This window comes from Liolophura sinensis, chromosome 7, assembly GCF_032854445.1.
Source record: "Liolophura sinensis isolate JHLJ2023 chromosome 7, CUHK_Ljap_v2, whole genome shotgun sequence".
Classification (NCBI taxonomy): domain Eukaryota; kingdom Metazoa; phylum Mollusca; class Polyplacophora; order Chitonida; family Chitonidae; genus Liolophura; species Liolophura sinensis.
Window position 1 is genome coordinate 11,341,363 of NC_088301.1, and position 20,402 is coordinate 11,361,764.

Genomic DNA, 20,402 nt, shown 5'->3' on the forward strand with positions numbered 1-20,402 from the left:
CCTACAATAATATTAGCAAACAGCCTCAGCAAAGCACCATCAGGAAATATAGATTTGAACATAGCATGGGTTCTGCCAATCCAAGACTTCTTTTGGTCTGTATTGAACATTGTCCATGGTGAGTGTAATGTTAATAAATTTAATTTATTAACATGGGGGTTAAAGAGATTTTCTAGGGGAGACAAGTTCAAGCGAGGCATCCTCATCTGCTGACCTTGGCACGCCTGTTGAGAGTCATATTATGCCAGGCTAACAGCAAAAGCTAAGGACACACACTTGTGAGTGGATTTGAAAGTGATTTACTCGTAAACTCTCCTGGTGACTAAATAATAAGTATATTGTGAAGGTGGTGAGTAATGTTTTTTATTTACTTACCAAATGGCTCCTGAATGTGAAACAAATTGTTGAGTACAAACTTTTTCGAGCACAAAATAGTACTAATGTTCTGTGGTGTGACAGTGTGTAACAGTCAGATGGAACTGATGTGAACCAACTCTGGCATTGGATGATACTACATGTAATGTGATGTCTTACTGTATGGAATGGTACAGATGCTGGCTGAATGATGTATGGGATTCTACGGATATGCTCTGGCACATGCAGTTTGGCCTGGATGCCATAATGCCTTGGTGTTGGATGGAATTGGCATTGTCTGGTACTGTAACAACCTGGCAAAAGAGTGATGTGATCTGGCTACAGGGTGGTATACGGTGATACAGATGTGATGCAGCACTAGTACAGGATGATACAGATGTGATGCAGTACTAGTACAGGATGATACTGATGTGATCCAGCACTAATACAGGATGGTACAGATGTGATCCAGCACTAGTACAGGATGATACAGGTGTGATCCAGCACTAGTACAGGGTGATACAGATGTGATCCAGCATCGATACAGGATGATACAGATGTGATCCAGCATCGATACTGGATGATACAGGTGTGATTCAGCACTAGTACAGGAATATACAGATGTGATCCAGCATCGATACAGGATGATACAGATGTGATCCAGCATCGATACAGGATGATACAGATGTGATCCAGCATCGATACAGGATGATACAGATGTGATCTAGCACTAGTACAGGAATATACAGATGTGATTCAGCACTAGTACAGGAATATACAGATGTGATCCAGCATCGATACAGGAATATACAGATGTGATCCAGCATTGATACTGGATGATACAGGTGTGATTCAGCATCGATACATGATGATACAGATGTGATCCAGCATCGATACAGGATGATACAGATGTGATCCAGCATCGATACATGATGATACAGATGTGATCCAGCATCGATACAGGATGATACAGATGTGATCCAGCATCGATACAGGATGATACAGATGTGATCCAGCACTAGTACAGGAATATACAGATGTGATTCAGCACTAGTACAGGAATATACAGATGTGATCCAGCACTAGTACGGGGGTGATGCCCTATTCTGACATGAATTAATGGGACAAATAGGGAAAAATAGGAAAAAATTGAAAATAAGATGGCCTGAAATTCAAGTTCATCACTGATGTGATTCAGGGCTGGTAAAGGATGATAGTTCTGTGATTCGGGACTGCTACATGATGCTTCTGGCTTGATCCAGGACTGGTGTTGGGTGAAGCTCTTGTCACATGGCACTTGTGTACAATGCTGCAGAGAACCCAACAACAGCTTTTTGATACTGCTGATACAATTTAACACTTGTGTTGGTGGTGTGGATGAAGTCCAACACTGGTATAGGATGGTGCTAGTGGGGTGAATGAACACTTCCACACATCAGACACCAGTGTCAGAAATGGTCACTATTGTCTTGTGTATAATGGCGCCACTCTACAAAAGCTCCACACATACACTGCAAACGGGTAAAGTATTCTGAGTGAGCCATTCAATAGATGTGAAATGTTCCAAGAGCATGTCTCCATTTGAACGTACGCTTCATGTACCTGTGTGTTACTCCTTACTAATTCTTGGTGGTTGCAAGGCCTGCCCTCTGTCACACTGGCATACCATTGGTGCAAGATTTCCATAGTCCTTGTCACCAGTGATACACCAGGCCCAGAGATCAAGGGTCAGTTGTCCCGCCTGTCACTGAGGCAGAGTTCCTGTGGCTGCTCATGGGTGGTAGGATATCGTCTTGTTGCTCTTGAGTCCTTGTAAGTGTCTCTCGCCGGCATCTAGTCAGGCAGGTTTGCTGGCTCTGGATGGACTGTGCTAGTTGACTGCTGTAGGAGTTGTGTTGTGAGGTGCAGAGAGTGAGACTTTATACCTGTGCTGGCCAGGCAGGCTGCAGCTTGCTGACCAGTGTTACAAACAGCCTTGTCTAGCTCATAGGTGGAAACAATAAGGTAATCAGGTAACCAGGGGCTGTGACCCAGGTGAGAGAGGATTAAGGTAATTGTCAGGTAACCCAGCCAGGTCAGATTAGAGGGCTTAAGGAAATCTCTTACCTGGGCAGGTTTGGACCCCTGTCAGAAACTACCTAGGCAGCATTTGGTTGGTTGTAGCAACATTGCTATGAAATTTGGTGGAAAATAATTTTACTGATGCCTAATTTTGTCTCCACATTGAGAGTTGGTTATGCTTCCTTTGATTGAACACACAATTTGTACTCAAACAGGTACATTCAGTGTAAAATACATCTGTTTTCAGAAAATGCACTAGCAGATGGGCAATGTGTTTAGGTGTGGAAGAATAAGCCCCAGTTGATCTTCTGTATGTACATGCAGTTATGTTACCCAAGAGAAAATCTATCACACCATATTCTCTTTATTTATTTACCACATGGTCATGTAGCATTTCCTACTCCAGGCATTTCCTCCACGCATAACCCTGACTTATGTGGTATAACTGAAAAATGGTATGACTTTAAACAGCAGTCAAATAAGTGAATAAATAAATACCTGTAGCATTTCCTACCAGTTATTATGACTAGGCATTTTTTTTCATTGGGGCAACATTTGCTATTGGATAAATATGAAAACAAATATTAAATATTATAATCCACAGTATTCAAGATACATGTTGTATTGATGGGAGCATTAAGTGCAGCTCTTTCCGCAGTTTGTAGACTGTATGTCTATGTACATGTCAAGGTCAGGTGACATTTCCCCCCAGTTATTACAATATGCAAGTTGTGTTTTTATCCAAGTTCTTCAAGCTTTTCAACAGCCTCTTCAACCAACATTTTGAAATATTCTGAGAAAACTGTGGCGTGTAGAGAAACAGTTTTACAAAGCTTGCATCTTTAATGTCATAAACAGATAATTTGTGGCATCATTTTTGTAAAAATGATTACAAAATTCCACTGAAAAAAGGGCTTGAATGATTGAAAAGCTTGGAGATTTACCAGATAGGTTGTATCTTGATGACATTTGTTGGTAAGCACGCTATCAAAATCCATGGTGGGAAATGTGATGTTATTAGCTTTTCTTTCTTGATTGTTGTTTAATGCCATACTCAAAAATGTTAGTATTATTTGAAGAATTTAGGATCATTATTTTGTAATTTATAGACTATATATATGTGTGTATGTGTGTCATAATTAATATAAGAATGCCAAGCACACTTTAAGATGAATTTGTGATCATTTTCTCATAACTTAGAAAAGGCAACCTAGGTATCTTCAGAAAAGCATGGTATGAAAAGTTTTGTGAAAGTGGCCCATGTTCTGATCTTCTTCCCTTGGCCTGTCTGCAGGTTACTAGTATATGGTAATGTTCACTCAACATAATACGAATAATCCACTTCAAGATTTTATAACCTAAATCAGTTACGCCATTTTTGAAGCTGGTACTAAATGTGTACACTTGGCAATGACTTGTATGTAAATGTTGGCCACGAACACTGAAGTGATCTCCTTTCGCACCACCCTATATGCTGTGTTAAATCAGCGCTACAGATATTAGCGGTATATTTATAAGGGTTTATCTTTGTTAGGTGTATTGCTGGGGACGCACAAAAGTGCGGTGTTGAGTATTTGAAAAAATGTGTATCATGGTGGCCTGTACTCTCTCTCGTGAAAAGCATGGAGTACCGTACACCTGTGAAAAAAATTATCTATAGTGCTAGTTAAGGCTTTGGTAGTGGACTTGGAATATTTAATTGCGTGATGACTGTGTCTTCTCCCGAAAGGTAAATAGAGCATGTTTATGATTAGCTCAATACCGCTTCAGCTGCAGTATAAAACATATCCGGGATAAATGTACATGTATTGCTATCTATCAAGAAGTCTCATTTACCTCATGGATCAAACTCCTATCCCGTTATAGACAACTATATAACAAAACTTTCCAGTGTAATTTTGAAATGATCTACATGAAAACAGCCATGGAACAGTCATGGCTTCCCTTTGATGTTGAGTAAAGCTGAGTAAAAGTAGCATCAGACATGGTTACCCTGCTCTGTCAGACTGGTAAGCTTATTCAAAATTACACTCATATCACGCTGCTAGTGTTTGTATTGATTTATTTCACAAGCTTCTACGGCCAGTATATTTAACTATGGACTGACTCTGGATGTGTTTTCAGCCGATCAATGAAAGGAGAGAAGTTCTCTATAGCAAAGGCTGTGGCCAAGGCAGTGATCAGCACACTAACGAAACAAGACTATCTCAATGTGATCTGTGCCCGTGCCAGTCACTGGGACGAAGTTGGAAAGTAAGGGGTGGACAAAGTGAACCTATTCTGCATGTGTCTACCAAAACTATGCCATTGTGTATTGTTCTTTTTTTCACGTTTCACTGCAAATGCTTTAATATTGGGCTTTAGTAGTGAGAGGAAATTCGGCCTTTGACCAATAATTAGACTACGACACATGATCTTAAAATTCTGCCTGAAAAAGTGTAGTTTTAGATGCAAATAAATGTCATGGAATATTAATTTTGGTTAATTGCTGACACTTGCATGTTTATGGTAGTTTGTCATTCTACCTTCCAAGTAAACTTCAAAACAATCTCTTTGAGGTGAAGATAATGCTCAGGATCCTACAAAATGTGCAACTTAGTCATGAGTGAAATTTTAGGTCATTTATCGTAACCTGATCTGTGAAAAAATATTAGTAGTTTTGAAGTGTATTTTGGCTGAGGTATACAATAAGTGGTTGAGTATTCCTGACTTAATCATACAAGCTGAACATGAAATTACAGAACATGTGGCAGGCTGGTAAAATGAATGGTGTTGTGTTGCCTACTCTGACGAATCAGAATTCAGTGATCAATAAACTAAGTCTCATATAATACACCCAAGACAAGTGATAATAAATCTAATTCTCCGCATAATTTCTTTTAGAAAGTGTTATAGCTTCTCACCCACTCCCCTTGAAGTCACGTGTAACTGCTTATGTATGAGTAATGCCAATCCCTTTCTCTTTATACTTCTGTGTTCTATATCTGTTTTGTTATCCATAACCTTTATGTCTTCAGTGGTGTATTCATATTATTTTAATTTAAGTCAAACTTACTGTTGTGATCTTTAGTTCAGCTTCACAAGCACTTGTAAATGAGTGTATATTTTCAGTGGTTTAATGTTTTTCAAAGTGTTTCAACTCATTAGCTTTAGTTATTTACGTCTGGATAGATAGATTTTTCTTATACTGTCAATCAAATTTGATCCTAAGATTTTGGCATGTTGTTTAAGTTGTTATCAGTGTATTGATTTATTTCTTTTTTAGTGACTAAAATTATTTGTAATACTTGTTTTTTTCTGTGATATTTAGTTTTGCTATTGTGTTGTACAGTGTGTTAGATGTCCAGGTGATATCCGAGCCAGACACAGATCGTCCTCCAAAATGGCTGAAGAGCTAAAATGTAGGTCAGTTTGTAAAAAGTTTTAAGTATTTGTGTTCAGTCTAGGACTTATGTAAGTAGTGCATTTTGAATGTCTGAAATTTAGAGCTTAAGCTCAGCTCATAACCAATGTGGATTTGGTTTGTACACTGATGAAAATCGAAAGAACTCCATGCAGTAAATGTCTTATAAATACACTGATTCTCTAAGCAAAATTTCCATGGAAAGGGACACCTTAAAGTTTCAAATTATAAAATGGGTTTACAGTAGTATGGTATAATACACCTATGACAATGCGACCTAAAAGAAAAATATGATATATTTCACCCTCTTAATGACTCAGGAGTCTCACCAATTTGGTTGCTGTGAGTTTAGGTTCAGCTCATGCTGTTGGTTTTGGTTTTTCTCATGCCCTGCCCGCGGGTTCCTTCCAACATAATGCTGGCAGCCATCTTATATGTGAAATATTCCTTTTTTGTGTGGTGTAAACACCAATCAAATAAATGAATGTATTACGTCTAAACTTCATATTTCGGAAGAGCTTTAAGGCCTTATATGCTATTTTTGAGGCCACCCCTTAGGTGTTTTGGATAGAAATTACACTACATAAAACTCTTAAGTGGATGAATCAGTGAGAATCAAGCAAAAATGCGTTGCTTGAAAAATGCTTTAACTTCAGTTGAAATACTGCAGTACAATAATCAGAGATCTGGAACTTTACCAGGGACACATATGTCACCAGTCCACAGACAACATTTTGTATGTGTGTGTTTTTGTTGTTGCAGATGGCATTATTTTGCCACTGAAGTTTTGAGTTGTCAGAGAAGAGGAGGGTCCCAGCCACCATAGCTCACAGGAAGGACCTCATAGAGCAAATCTCCAAACTGACGCCAGGAGGCACAAGTGAACTACAGTAAGTCAGTGTAGTGGTCTTTATAAATCTGAGCAATAGGTCAAGTACTGGTTGGCCTGTATAATGTGACTGGGTAGGGTGTGTCGTGTCTAGTATCTTCAGCAAGACATTTCAGTGAGGCAGCAATATAGATATGTTTGTTTTGGGTCTTGTGCAAAATGTCTCTTGATATTTGAAATAGAGGTTGTTTGGGATTTTTTTTCAGAGAGGGCTTTGAGAGAGCATTTAACCTCCTGAAAAGTAGTCCCCGCACAGGATGTCAATCTCTGATCGTGTTTGCTACTGACGGTAAAGATACTGATGGGGAAGAAGTCAGGTGTGGCCCAGGTATGTACTGAACCTTTGTCTGGCAACTGGTCATCCTCAACTACCCTAAGTCTTTGACCTTTTCAACCACTGTTGCAACCATTACTCTGAGATATTCTGAGAGAACTATGAGGTGTAGAGAAATTATTTGCACAGGTTTATGAAGTTTGACACAAACAAATCATTTTTGGTGTCATTGTTGTAATGATTGTATGCATAAATTCCACTGAAAAAAATGCTTAAAATGTTGAAAAGGCTGGAGATTTAAAGTAGCTAGTCTTATCAAAGTATACTTGTAATAACAGTTATTAAAATATGTCAAGAAGTAGTCTTACTCTTCAGTAGTGACAGAAAATCTGACACCACTGAGGTTTGACTGCATTTTTTGTGACAAAATTTTAGTTCATTTAAAATACTTAGTCTATACTTTTTTGTATATATAGTTCTAAAGTGTCAACATTGTGAGTCATAAGGTGCTCATAAGCAAACCCGGGATTACACTCTCAAAAGCTTCACAGAACAAATTGTAGCCAGCCATTAAAGTGCATTGATCTGTAATATTTTTAGTCTGCAGTATATGACCTAAAATGTCACCCATAAGAGTACATTTTTAGAGCCAAATAATTATCAGAAAAATAATACTTTTGATGATGAAATATGTTTTTGCAGTACAATATTTTCTGACCTTCAAACGAAACAAGGATGTAAGGAAGTAGAATGAAACAAAATGAACAACTTAGTTATAGGTGATTTGGGGTGTAAAGGTGAAGGTGTCTTAAGACTGATGTCATTTTACATTGGAGGCAGTTATTTAACTGTATTCAACGCAATGCACTGGTTTCCCCCAGTCCACTGTTGTAAAAGAGGAGGAAACATTACCAGAATAAGGTTTGTTAGTGTGTAAGCAAATAAATAGATAAGTTTGAATTTTCGCAGTTGTGGGACAAATGCCCTGGTTGTTGTTCAGGTTACTACACTCGCAGCGGGTATGTGCCAGGACCAATCTGTAAGTACAACTGGACGCGGGTATGGGATGTAGCCAAGGAGAAGAATGCACAGCTCAGCCCTGCCGTGAGTCAACTTCATTCCGTCAATCAGTGCAATATGGCATTATCTCTCATCTTTGTCTTTTATTATAGCCTCAAATAACAGTCTTTGCCCAGGGACAAGAAACACCCCCCCCCCCCCACCCTCGAAAACATGATATGTTCGGAAAAAAAAAAGTAAAACAATATACCGATAAAACATAAATAATAAAGAATGAAATGACTGAATAAATTTTGAGAGTATTTGAGAGTGGTAAATTACAGCAAGGTGTAGTATTTATTTCTTTTAATAATTGATTGGTGGTTAATGTCGTACTCAAGCATTTGTCATTTATATGACAACGGTCAGATTTATAATAGATGGAGAAAATGGCTTTACATTGTACTCAAGTCAGGTGAATGGGTGGAAAAAATTACTTTACATTGTACTCAAGTCAGGTGAATGGGTGGAGAAAATGGCTTTACATTGTACTCAAGTCAGGTAAATGAGTGGAGAAAATGGCTTTACATTGTACTCAAGTCAGGTGAATGGGTGGAGAAAATGGCTTTACATTTGTACTCAAGTCAGGTGAATGGGTGGAGAAAATGGCTTTACATTGTACTCAAGTCAGGTGAATGGGTGGAGAAAATGGCTATACATTGTACTCAAGTCAGATGAATGGGTGGAGAAAATGGCTTTACATTGTACTCAAGTCAGGTGAATGGGTGGAGGAAATGGCTTTACATTGTACTCAAGTCAGGTGAATGGGTGGAGGAAATGGCTTTACATTGTACTCAAGTCAGGTGAATGGGTGGAGAAAATGGCTTTACATTGTACTCAAGTCAGGTGAATGGGTGGAGGAAATGGCTTTACATTGTACTCAAGTCAGGTGAATGGGTGGAGAAAATGGCTTTACATTGTACTCAAGTCAGAAGAGTGGGTGGAGAAAATGGCTTTACATTGTACTCAAGTCAGATGGATGGGTGGAGAAAATGGCTTTACATTGTACTCAAGTCAGGTGAATGGGTGGAGAAAATGGCTTTACATTGTACTCAAGTCAGGTGAATGGGTGGAGAAAATGCTTTACATTGTACTCAAGTCAGGTGAATGGGTGGAGAAATGGCTTTACATTGTACTCAGGTCAGGTGAATGGGTGGAGAAATGGCTTTACATTGTACTCAAGTCAGATGAATGGGTGGAGAAAATGGCTTTACATTGTACTCAAGTCAGATGAATGGGTGGAGAAAATGGCTTTACATTGTACTCAAGTCAGATGGATGGGTGGAGAAAATGGCTTTACATTGTACTCAAGTCAGAGAGTGGGTGGAAAAATGGCTTTACATTGTACTCAAGTCAGATAAATGGGTGAAAAAAATGGCTTTACATTGTACTCCAGATTTTTGTATTTACATGTATGTAGTAGAGGTCAGGTTTAATAAGGGATAATGTAAACCAAAGCCGTTTACCATGTGCATGGCAAACTCAAAGTTAGCAAGAATTGGATTTGAACTCACAGCAACATGGAAATAAAGCACTTGAAAAAGTGACTTTTACAATAACACACACACCCACCCCTATCTCTGTTGACAGGCAAGAATCTTCAGCTACCTCACCAAGGAGGATGCAGAGGAATTCCCCGGCAGACTGGCATGTAGGAACAATGGCAGCTTACAGAGATTGGACACAGGAGAAAAACCTTATCTCACAGATGAGCAACTATTTTGACTTCCTAGCATCCAACGCCCGTAGTCAACGTGGCCTGTGGACGTCACCGTACCTGGATTCATTCTCCTTAGGGCTGATGGTCACTCAAGCCATACCGGTCATCAGTAGAATGACAGGAAAGTGAGTATTGAGCGTTGAATGTCCAAGAACATGAATTGTTGACATACCCTTTCCAGTTTGCTTCAAACAGAATTAGAACATGTATTTGGTTTTTAACTCAAGTGAGCCCAAAAATGAACTATTGACTTGCATTATTCTACAGAAAAAATTACAGGCTGGGAAAAATGCAATAGTTCTCCCTGACTATGGATGTTGGCCATACTGTATGTAAGATTGACTCTTATTGTACACTCTTGTTAATGTATCCCAGATTCTTATGTCTTAAACCATATCATATGAAATTGATTCTTATTGTGCAGTAATGATGTATCCATGGTTTTTCCCTGAGAGAGGACATTAGCCCCTGGCGGCTACTGATGCCATTGATGCCATACTGAATGTGACTGACAGTTAATACACACTGATATATCCCTGTTTTTTCTGAAACAGGACCATAGGTGTGGTGGGTATTGATGCGACCCTGGATGAGATCGGCAATGTCCTTACCAGTCACATGAGGGGCACAGTCTATTCTTTCCTCATTAATGAACCAAGGAGAGGCAATTTTCCATCCACGACTCAAACCCAGCACAAATGTAAGCTCGTTGGAATTGTCTAATTCTTTGAACTAAAACATGAATTCAATTTGTCACTTTATCAACATTTTAGAAACATTTGCTACCACAACATCATACAGCCCTCACTACCGCAACCCTGTTCACCACGTGGTCCCCAGCAGGCCACAGGGGAAAATACAGTTTTGCACTAAAAAATTCAAACTTTTTGTTTTAATGATTTCTGGATAATTCAACCATCAGATTTTTGGTGGCAGTTGGTAATTTTGCTCTGAAGCCTGTAAACAGAGAATTACTTTATTAAAACTGTGTATCTCTCGATTTGAGTAAAATTTTGATAAAAAAAGGTGGAGAGCTTAAATTGGTTGTTTCCAATAGTTCATGTTATTGTTGCTTCTGATTGTTCAGGTTTGCGTCTCTCGTTTATTCTGGAGCGTAGTTAACCTAAAGTTAATTCCTCTTCCACGGAAGACTCTTCCATGTCGCTGCTAACATCTGAAAACCGAAATATCCCAATCGAACTCCTCCCAAATGTCTTCATTCGTAAAGCCCTCGAAATCGATGTCCTGTACTTGAGTTCGCCATTTTGTCCAAAAACTCATACAAAGTCGAATCTTCTCCACATTATTTCTCGACTTTTTATTGCTTGCAGCCAGTGAAAATCTATGAACACAGTTTGTGTGGCTTCTATAGGATCTCATAAGGCAGTATTTGATTGGTTTAGCTCACAAAAAAATCTGAATTTCCATGCAAAATTAGACCAATCAGAGGTAATGTGTTATGCGGCTTGTAGCTGCTCGTGAGGATCGAGGGGTATGGCTAGCCGCTTGTGGTAGCGAAATAGTTAACCATGATAATATTCTACAATAATTGTGATAAATGTATTACATATTACAACATGAAACACATTATATTATCTGTGAATAAATCATACATGCTTGACATAAGACTTTTTCACTTTTTTCTGTTAATTGCACATCAGTATATAAATGTTATATGTATCGGTATTGTGATATCCTGGTTTAAGCCTGTACTGCTGATAATGACATCTTACATACATAACACTTGCTGTGTTAAATGTGAACTGCAGTGCTTTTAATTTTTGCAAACATTTTAATCAGCAGACTTCTCCTGGATAAGATCGTGGGCATTTTCATTGTGAAAATAATTCATTAATATTTTTAATGTAAATATTAAAATTATTGATTATAACATATGGAAAATGTCCATGTCTTATCTTGTTTGACCTTAAAAAGTTGACTCATGATTAGGGTGCTTATCATTTATGGTTATTATTAAAAAAATGTAACAGTTTTTATGACTTTGGTGACTGACAGATGAATGATGTTACAACGCTCCAAAATGTATTAAAGGAATAAGCCATGGCATTTTGAGCAATTATGCAAAAAAATAATTAAAATTTAAACAAAATATGTTAGACTAAATGTCACAGACGTATGAAAGCATAATTGTGAAGTTAGTAAGGGAATAACTTAAGCACGGAAAAGTACACCATAGTAACCTGAAAATCTTTTCTTGAAGCTGGTTGATGACCCTATGTTTGTGCCAATTTCGGAGTTGGAGCGGGACAAGGATGGAAACCCAAAGGAGTTCTCAATGATAGAAGAAGAGATGAGAGCAGGCAAGTCAGGAATAATACGGGTGGAGAAGTCACGCCTCAACGGTATGCCACGGGTAAGTGGGCACACTCTCTGGTAACAAGGATAATGACAGATGTAAAGCGTGAATGATCTACTCTCTGGATTTGAACTCGGATATGCACATCCGAAATACCAACTTAACCAGTTGTTTAGACACAGGAAAGATGCTCCCTTTACACAGCTACAGGTTGTAACTCTCTGGGAACTCCTGTAAAGCTAGATTAGAGCATTCGAAGTTGGGGTAGTGGAGCAAACTCAGATTACCTAGGGTAGTATGCATGGAGAAACCTGAACTCCATGGGTTTCTTTGGGGTTCTTACTGTCCTGACTGGGAATATTAGGAAATTATGTTTTTTCTGTGAATAGAAATTTTGAGATTAAAGAAGTGTGAAAATTTTGTCCAATGTGGTTCCTTTTTCTAGCAATGATAATATCAGGGTTATATCTGTGGCATGAATATTCTTATCTGGAAGTGGGAATTTGTCATTGACTAGAGAAGGCTTACATGTTTTTGAGTGCTGTGTTTGTTACCTCTGCTATGGCTGATATAATGTACATCTCTTGGCAGACGTATTACTACGCTGGTCTGGAGGGATCAAGATTCTCCTTTGCCTACAGTATGGCTGACACAGACAAGGTAAGATGTCAAATGTAGATAGTTCTGAACAAACCCAGTTTTGATTGAAGTCAAGCTCCGAAATCTAGTTTTAAACTTATTTTTGGACCATGCTCAGTTAAATCAAGATCACTAAACAAGTGTTTAATTAAGAAAAACATGTATAAAAATGATAACTTCTTATGATAATAATTCCACTACAAAATATGCTGTAGACATTGAAGGCTGAAGATTTATAGTAATTTAATCCAATGAGAAAGTGGGGCCTCCGTGGCTCAGTCGGTTAGCGCCCTAGCGCAGCGTAATGACCCAGGAGCCTCTCACCAATGCGGTCGCTGTGAGTTCAAGTCCAGCTCATGCTGGCTTCCTCTCCGGCCGTAAGTGGGAAGGTCTGCCAGCAACCTGTGGATGGTCGTGGTTTCCCCCGGGCTCTGCCCGGTTTCCACCCACCATAATGCTGGCCGCTGTCATATAAGTGAAATATCTTGAGTACGGTGTAAAACACCAATCAAGTAAATAAATAAATAAATCAATGAGAAAGTGAAAATGTCAGCAGTAAGCTGTGATTAGTCTTATGCAACATTACCAAGACACTCACGAACCTTCTGGTTTCCCTTATCGTTATCTAATTGTCAACTGATATAACGAAATAATCCATTATTGAAAACAAAAAATAAGTGTTATTGAAAATTTATAAAGCCATCGTGTTTGTCTCTTCACATGTTATAAACACCAATCACAAGATATGTGACAGGAGTATGCCTGTGGTTCCCATGTTGATTATATCTGTAGCATAACTCAAAGCTATAAAACTGTTTGGATATAAAATCTTTTGGTAAGACTTCTTTCAGTTTATCGCATTTGGCTTATACAGTAAAGTGATGCATTTTAATGTATTTGCCTGCGGTTGTTTTAACAAAAAGATTTATTTGTGGATCACATAACAAATGCCTGTGGTTTGTGACTAATAAAATGCTATGAATATATGAAATCACTTTACCATTGTGTCTGTCTCAGTGCTTATCACATTGCATGTGTTATATGAAGTTTTGACCCATGACTCATTATGGCTATAAATATATCACTTCACAGGAGTTCCGCCGCTCTAAAGAACCTGTTGACCGCAGTCCCTACAAGACCAGCTACTATAACCTCCTGAAGGAATACAATAGCACCAAGGTAGGTACCCCTGTAGGGTTTCTGGGCTGAAAAAGAGTAGGGCCTCGACCCTCATGGCAAGTTTGGCGTGAAAAGCACCTAACCCCTAGCTGCCAGGTCTGGACTTGGCGAACAGAACAGGCTTTATTGATTATTTCTTAATGCAGTTTTGTGATGGCGATCAGCTTTGTAGTGGAGGATTCTTGAGAAACCTCTTGGCTTAAAACCTGCTGCCAAAAAAGAGATCTTGATTCAGACAGGCAACCTCATTGGTCCAGCGCTTGACAGTCACAGCAAGCCGGTGATTTTGGCTTAAAACCTGCTGCCAGAAAAAAGATCTTGATTCGAACAGGCAACTTCATTGGTCAAGCGCTTGACAGTCACAGCAAGCCAGTGACTTAACCATCTGCCAGTGAAACCCCATGAAGAGAATAGGTCTTGCCCGCTCATAACATGAATTTGCCCTCGAGTAGCCCAGGAGTGTGTTACATGTTTTAGCAGTGTTTGCTGGCAATTCTGTAGTTGAATATTTGAGTTTAGTACGGTATCATCTCCAAATTATTTTTAAGTGGTTTGCAAATTCTAGCTGATTTAGGTTGTTTGCTGGTTTTACGAAGCTGTTGTTTCCTTTATGTTTTAATTTTTGAATACTGTTATTCTCATGTCAAAGACTATAACTGCTTTTTCTTACCTCAACGTTCATTCATTCACAGGTTCGTAAAGTCCTGAAGGGTGTGTTTGAGATGCTGGATGTCCGAGAGAATGAGGACAAGTATCCCGGACTGAGAATAACTTACAACTACTCTACAATCTTCCTACCTCCTGGTGCCCACTGTGACCCCACACGCTACATCTATGACGATGACCTTGCCCAGAAAACCATCAATGCTCATACATGGATCAACAGCTATGAGGAGGATGTTGGCTGTGAGGGGGGGCAACTCTATGATAAAGGAGTCAGGTAGAATAATTGCAGAATTTCTAGTCCGTCTAGCGTTCAGCAATCAGTGTTCAAAACTTGAGAACTCATGTGTCCCTGTGACTGGTGCAGGGCTTTCCAAGGGTTACAAATATTAGGAGAAAGAGTATTAATTACAATTGCAGATATGGTAATAATAAGTTGATATGGGTTCAGAGAGCAATATTGGTTTTTGAAGTGTAAATTCACATCGTCATACATATTTGTGGAATTTTTTAATCTTTGCTGTCAAGGTGGCTAATTCCTATGTTGAACTGAGTGTGAAATATGTAACTAAATTGAACTTTGTGTACTGTGTTTTACAGGGCAGATGTTCTGATCACACAGCCTATAGAGGAGATTTGGAAGAACCGTGCATTTGAGTCCCTCAGTCAGGTCAAATGGACCAATGTCGGACTGAGGAGTGGCGTCTTCAGAACCTACCCAGGTCATAGGTCAAAGAGAGTTTATGACCCCACAAAGTAAGGTCATCACTGTGCATTCTGTGCATGTAATAGTTTGTAAAAGACATTCTGTATCATGTCTGTTAGATGAAACCAGCGGAAGAAAGAAATTCCTGAACATTTGCTTGTATGTAACAGATTTGCTGAAATAGAAATGTTTCATTTTGATAGTGTTGTTACACTTGGTCAAATTTGTCAAATTTAATTATGTGCAAATCCATCACAAATCAGTATCGGAATATTTCGTTTCCAACACCAATTTTGAAATATACATGTATGTACAGTACAGCTCAGACTAAAAGTCAGCTGTTTACCATTCGTATCACGCTCCGAGATGCTGAATACTGCTCTACTGATGTGTGACAAACCCTCTACTGAGTTGTGTCTGAGACACGCTGAGGCGCTTTGGATTATCGTTGAAGGGGTGAATATAGTTCCGTCAACTCACTCATCGTAACTATAGTCTATTTCTTTTAGAGAGTTGTTTATATCCAGCTATCTGTAAAATCAGTCATACTTGTTACCAAAATTGCCTTTAGACAGTGATATGTAATAACACAAGCTCTACGCATGGTTATGTTGGAAGTCCATATTCTTCCAAAGAAAATCACTTTTTCTAATTCCTAATGTTAAACTACATAAGCTCAGATTCTAGGCAAGAATTCATTGCCTTGGGTCCTCTCACATTGGACAGATCACTAACTCTGCAGGTGAGCCTCTCTACCGGTGCTCTACAAACCCTCTACAAACTCTAAAAGACCTGTAGGATTGTGCAAATCTCCTACCTGGTTTTGACTTTTAGCCTAAGCTGTACTATATAATGTATTTGATTTAAAATTTTGTCCAACAAATTGTGCATTTAGAGGCAAATAAAGAACATGAAATATTAATTTTGGTGCTGACATTTTTTTCCAGCGTTATATCATCCTACCTTTCAAACAATCCTCAAAACATCTTCTTGAGATCAATAGAACTGTCAGGGTCAGGTAATATGAGTAATTTAGTTATTGACCAAATTTTTGGGTCAAACACAATATTTTTGCACTTAATAAAGAACGAACTTCTATTGTCAGTGACCCAAATGAATTAAGCCATGATTTTGTATATTTCAGACGTCCATGGTACAAACGAACAAGCGCAAATCCTGAGCGGACTTCGATCTCAACACCTTACATGGATGCTGCAGGAGTAGGGAAGATCAACACAATATCACAGGCCGTCTTTGAGGGCATGACGCCACGCACAGACGAAGAGTGTCAGAACATCACCGGACCTAAACCAGGCGGCTGCAGATGTGAGGAAAATGCTGATTGTAAGATAGGTGAGCAGGAACCACTGTGTTTTTTATATATCTTCTCTCACATGAAAAAAAACGCAATATTGCATTGTTGTCAATAAAATGAATAATTTGTGGCAAGATTTGAAACGATAAAGGAAGTTTCAAGTATCAGACAATAATGACATCAAAAATCTTTTCAACGTGCACTGCCTTCGAAATGCTGTATTTGTGCACAAATGTTTCATCATTCAGATCTCCAAAAATTGTACGCAAACCCTCATCCATCACATCTCCAAAAGGGTTTAGTGACACAAGCAGCAGGCAAAACTACACTGGTTGGCTAGGCCAATTTCAGGGCTTCACAAAAAGTGTAATTTTATCTGTCTGTACGGAAATAATACCCTCAGAAAACACTGATAAATATTTTAAAGAAAAGTTTGAAGAAATACCCTGCTGTGTGAACTAGTGAATTGTCCCTACTGTTGAAACCTCATTCAGATCTTTTCTGTCTCCTTCAGCTGTGTGTTACCTGAGCAAAGCGCCAGGGCCCAATCGGAACCACCGGCGGTGTGCCACAGAGAGAGTGGAGGCAGTGACAGGACTGGACATCCTGTATGATGACTTCCAGAACAAGACTATGGGGAGTATGCAGGCCAGTGACTTCAAGAAGTCATGTGGACAGCTGTACCAGTGCCCTGATGGAGAACCAGGCTGTCAGACTAGGTCAGGCATTTAACTTTAAGGATACATGAAAAGTTGGTCTTTTTGGTCATAATTGGCAGGTAGCATACTAGCTGGATGCTAGGTAACATGAAATGCATTAAATGACCTAACATATAACCTAAGCTAGTTGAATTGGGGGAGGTAGGTCAGGTAGGGTGCGAGTGAATGTAAATATAGTTCAGGTGACATGAAAACAAAAAAAAATGTGGATATAGGTAGCAATGTAGACTGTATTTTTGCAATTTTATTCCAGATATGTCAGTTTTATACAGTGTTTAATTAGAATTTCTCATGAAGGCAAAGAAAACATAAAGTAACCATCAGTAGAAAGACCAACCAAAAGTTGTACCTTCTTTTATATTTTTCATATTTTTATTTTCACTCAGTTATCAAGTGAATATGTGTCCTTTATTCACAAAGTGAATCAATGTATTCTACATGCTGGTTTCCTTGTTCACATCTGTCCAATTTTATTCTTCCAGAAATTTGATTGTGATGTGTTACAAATTGTATATTTTGCCGTTGGAATTGTTGTGGACGGAAAAGGAGACACATCAGATTGAGCTGGAGTAAATCATGTTATTGATGAACTTTCCTACAGGAAACATAAATATGTATGTAAGTGTATGCAAATTTTCTCAAGGAGACTTTGTGTAAGACCACCTGAACAGATGCTTATTGTCACTGAGGCCATGAGAACACTTGAAAGCAAGACAATGTAGATTTCATGTTAGAGACTAGGGTCTTGGAATGATGTAAGTATGACCTGAAACTGTGTGATGTTGTAGGTGTTACCTGTTTGACACATCAGCCTACCTGGTGATGGACCCTGACTTCATGTTGGTTAGCATCCTTGACAAGAGCAAGTATTCTAAGGTGACACTAGGGCGTAAAGAGGGGGAGGTGATGAAGGATCTCATCTACAAACATGGTTTCCTAGAGAGAACAGAGTCTATAGACTTCCAGGGAACCTGCCGAATTTCACCTAGTGCTCCCAGGGTAGGTCCAGGTGATCATAAATGCTAACTTCTGCTGATAGTACTCAGAAATAAGAAATACTAAAAAATAACAACCACAAAAATATGCTGACCATATTTCTGAACTGACAGTATCCAGATCATTGTGTTATAATGAGTCCATGATATATTTTATATTTCCATACACTTCTTAATTCAGGCCTCACAAAAGTGTATTTCTTGTTGAAAATACTACTTCCATAATTGTAAAAACTGCATTCAGAGCTGTTTCCTGATGTCTTGTATATCATAGAGATCCAGCACTATGATTTGCTATAATGACTTGTCAGTTGATCCAGGACTACCTGATGCTTTTCAATCTTTTCATATAAAAACACACCAGGATATCTCAGTATTAGCTTTACTTTGAGGTTTAAAGCCACATTGTCAGTTAAGCAGTGAAGATCAAACTTTGGATGTATTTTTGAAATTTGACTTTATCAGGTTCAAACAGTTTCATTCTGTCTTATATGACCTGTGTTCAGTGAACAGCCTGGTAGCCGAGCTGTTGAGAAAAGTTTCACATGTGGCAGGGCAGCGACGACAGTGTGATATCTGGCAAATGGTCACATGTCGTCCATGAAATACGGCCTCTTGTCAGTTTACCTCTGTCAGAGTTATTCTAACTGCTCATGTAAATACATAAAAAGTAGCAATTTACATGCCTCCTAGCATCATGGTATCTTTTGAGGTTGTTATTTTGAATTTGCTGATACAAATGTATTGTTTCAACTAGTAATTGAAATACGATAAATGACCTAAAATTTGGTCCCCCCAAAATGTGCCAATTCTTATACATCTCTTAAAATCTTACATTTTGGTGCTGAAACTTACATTTTTCTAGTAGGATACCAGCCTGCATTCAAGCAAACCACCTCTATCTTGTAAGTCAAATATTTTTTAGTATTTCCTAAAACACCTGTCAGGTAAATCCAAGCTGGCTGCAATACACCTTTCTAAGATTATTAGATCTTTAGTGAAAGTTTAGACCACTTACCGTATGAGATTGTATAAAACTGACTTTGTATAATTGTTTGTGTAGGTGACATTAGCAGGACTCCCTAGTAACCCTGCAGAAACAGATGACTACTACAAGAACAGAGGCCCTATACCTAAATTCTCCAATGACTTTGGGTGCATCCAGGATGTTGTGGGCTACAAAGTAAATGATGAAGCACTAGGTAAGAGAGGCACTTGATCAGTTCAGTTTATAGGACAGAACTGAATAGTTTGCATTGTAATTTCATAAATTAAGTTTCAATTCATTCTACATAAAGATTTTTGCATTGAAGTCCAATTTTATGCATACCCTAGAGCTCTCCATTTGCAAGTCATGAATTCAACCTAAAGCTGTTTTGTAAGTTTATTGCTACAAGCTTGTTGCCTGGGTGATATTATAAGGGGACTTGCTATATGTAATTAGGAAAATTAAATCTCCAACAAAGAAGGGCAAATATAACAAGTTTGTCACAGGTTACATGTACTTACAGAAACATGACATTTGTTATGATGATGCCGTGGCTAAAAAGTATTATGGCTTAACCGTTTCCATTGTGCAGGTCCCAGTGGGATGATCACGGGCAATGTGTCGGGGCCGTGTATGTCTGGGTTTTACTATGTGACTGCCTTGCCCAGGACTAACCTTTACCTACTTGTTATTGAGAACTGGAACTCTTACAGAGCAACGCTGTTCTACAACTTCAACTGTAAGATAACTCGCAGGTATGTTATGCCACCAGCCAAGTTTCACTTTGTTGAGGAAGAAAATGTGGATGTTATGTGTAGGTCTACATATTGCTGATGTGCTAGTATGTATTAAAGCTCAAAGGGGCTTTAGCTGTAAGGCTCACCTTATGCTGGCTTCCTCTCCTGCCATATGTGAGAAGATCCGCCTGCTACCTGCAGATAGCCTTGGGTTTTTCTGGGCTCTGCCCAGTTTCCTCCCACCATAATGCTTACCACCGTCGTATAAGTAAAATATTCTTGAGTATGCTGTAAAATCTCAATCAAATGAATAAATAAATCAAAGATGCTTGACTCAAATTTTCAAGGTATTTAGCTACAACAAGCAGCTCTTAGTTTGGCTGT

General features: G+C 38.7%; 1 protein-coding gene across 1 annotated transcript in view; it reads left to right on the forward strand.

Annotated features, from left to right (window-relative positions):
* The window catches only part of LOC135471144 (voltage-dependent calcium channel subunit alpha-2/delta-1-like), a 28,876-nt gene that overhangs the window by 5,318 nt on the left and 3,156 nt on the right, over positions 1 to 20,402 (forward strand). The window contains 19 exon segments of the mRNA XM_064750233.1: positions 4,540 to 4,668; positions 6,581 to 6,612; positions 6,615 to 6,708; positions 6,914 to 7,035; positions 7,982 to 8,085; positions 9,631 to 9,732; positions 9,734 to 9,885; positions 10,315 to 10,411; positions 10,413 to 10,460; positions 11,982 to 12,134; positions 12,669 to 12,737; positions 13,809 to 13,895; positions 14,588 to 14,835; positions 15,159 to 15,314; positions 16,409 to 16,617; positions 17,094 to 17,298; positions 18,087 to 18,297; positions 19,357 to 19,495; positions 19,874 to 20,036. Coding sequence (XP_064606303.1) covers positions 4,540 to 4,668; positions 6,581 to 6,612; positions 6,615 to 6,708; positions 6,914 to 7,035; positions 7,982 to 8,085; positions 9,631 to 9,732; positions 9,734 to 9,885; positions 10,315 to 10,411; positions 10,413 to 10,460; positions 11,982 to 12,134; positions 12,669 to 12,737; positions 13,809 to 13,895; positions 14,588 to 14,835; positions 15,159 to 15,314; positions 16,409 to 16,617; positions 17,094 to 17,298; positions 18,087 to 18,297; positions 19,357 to 19,495; positions 19,874 to 20,036 — 2,520 coding nt within the window.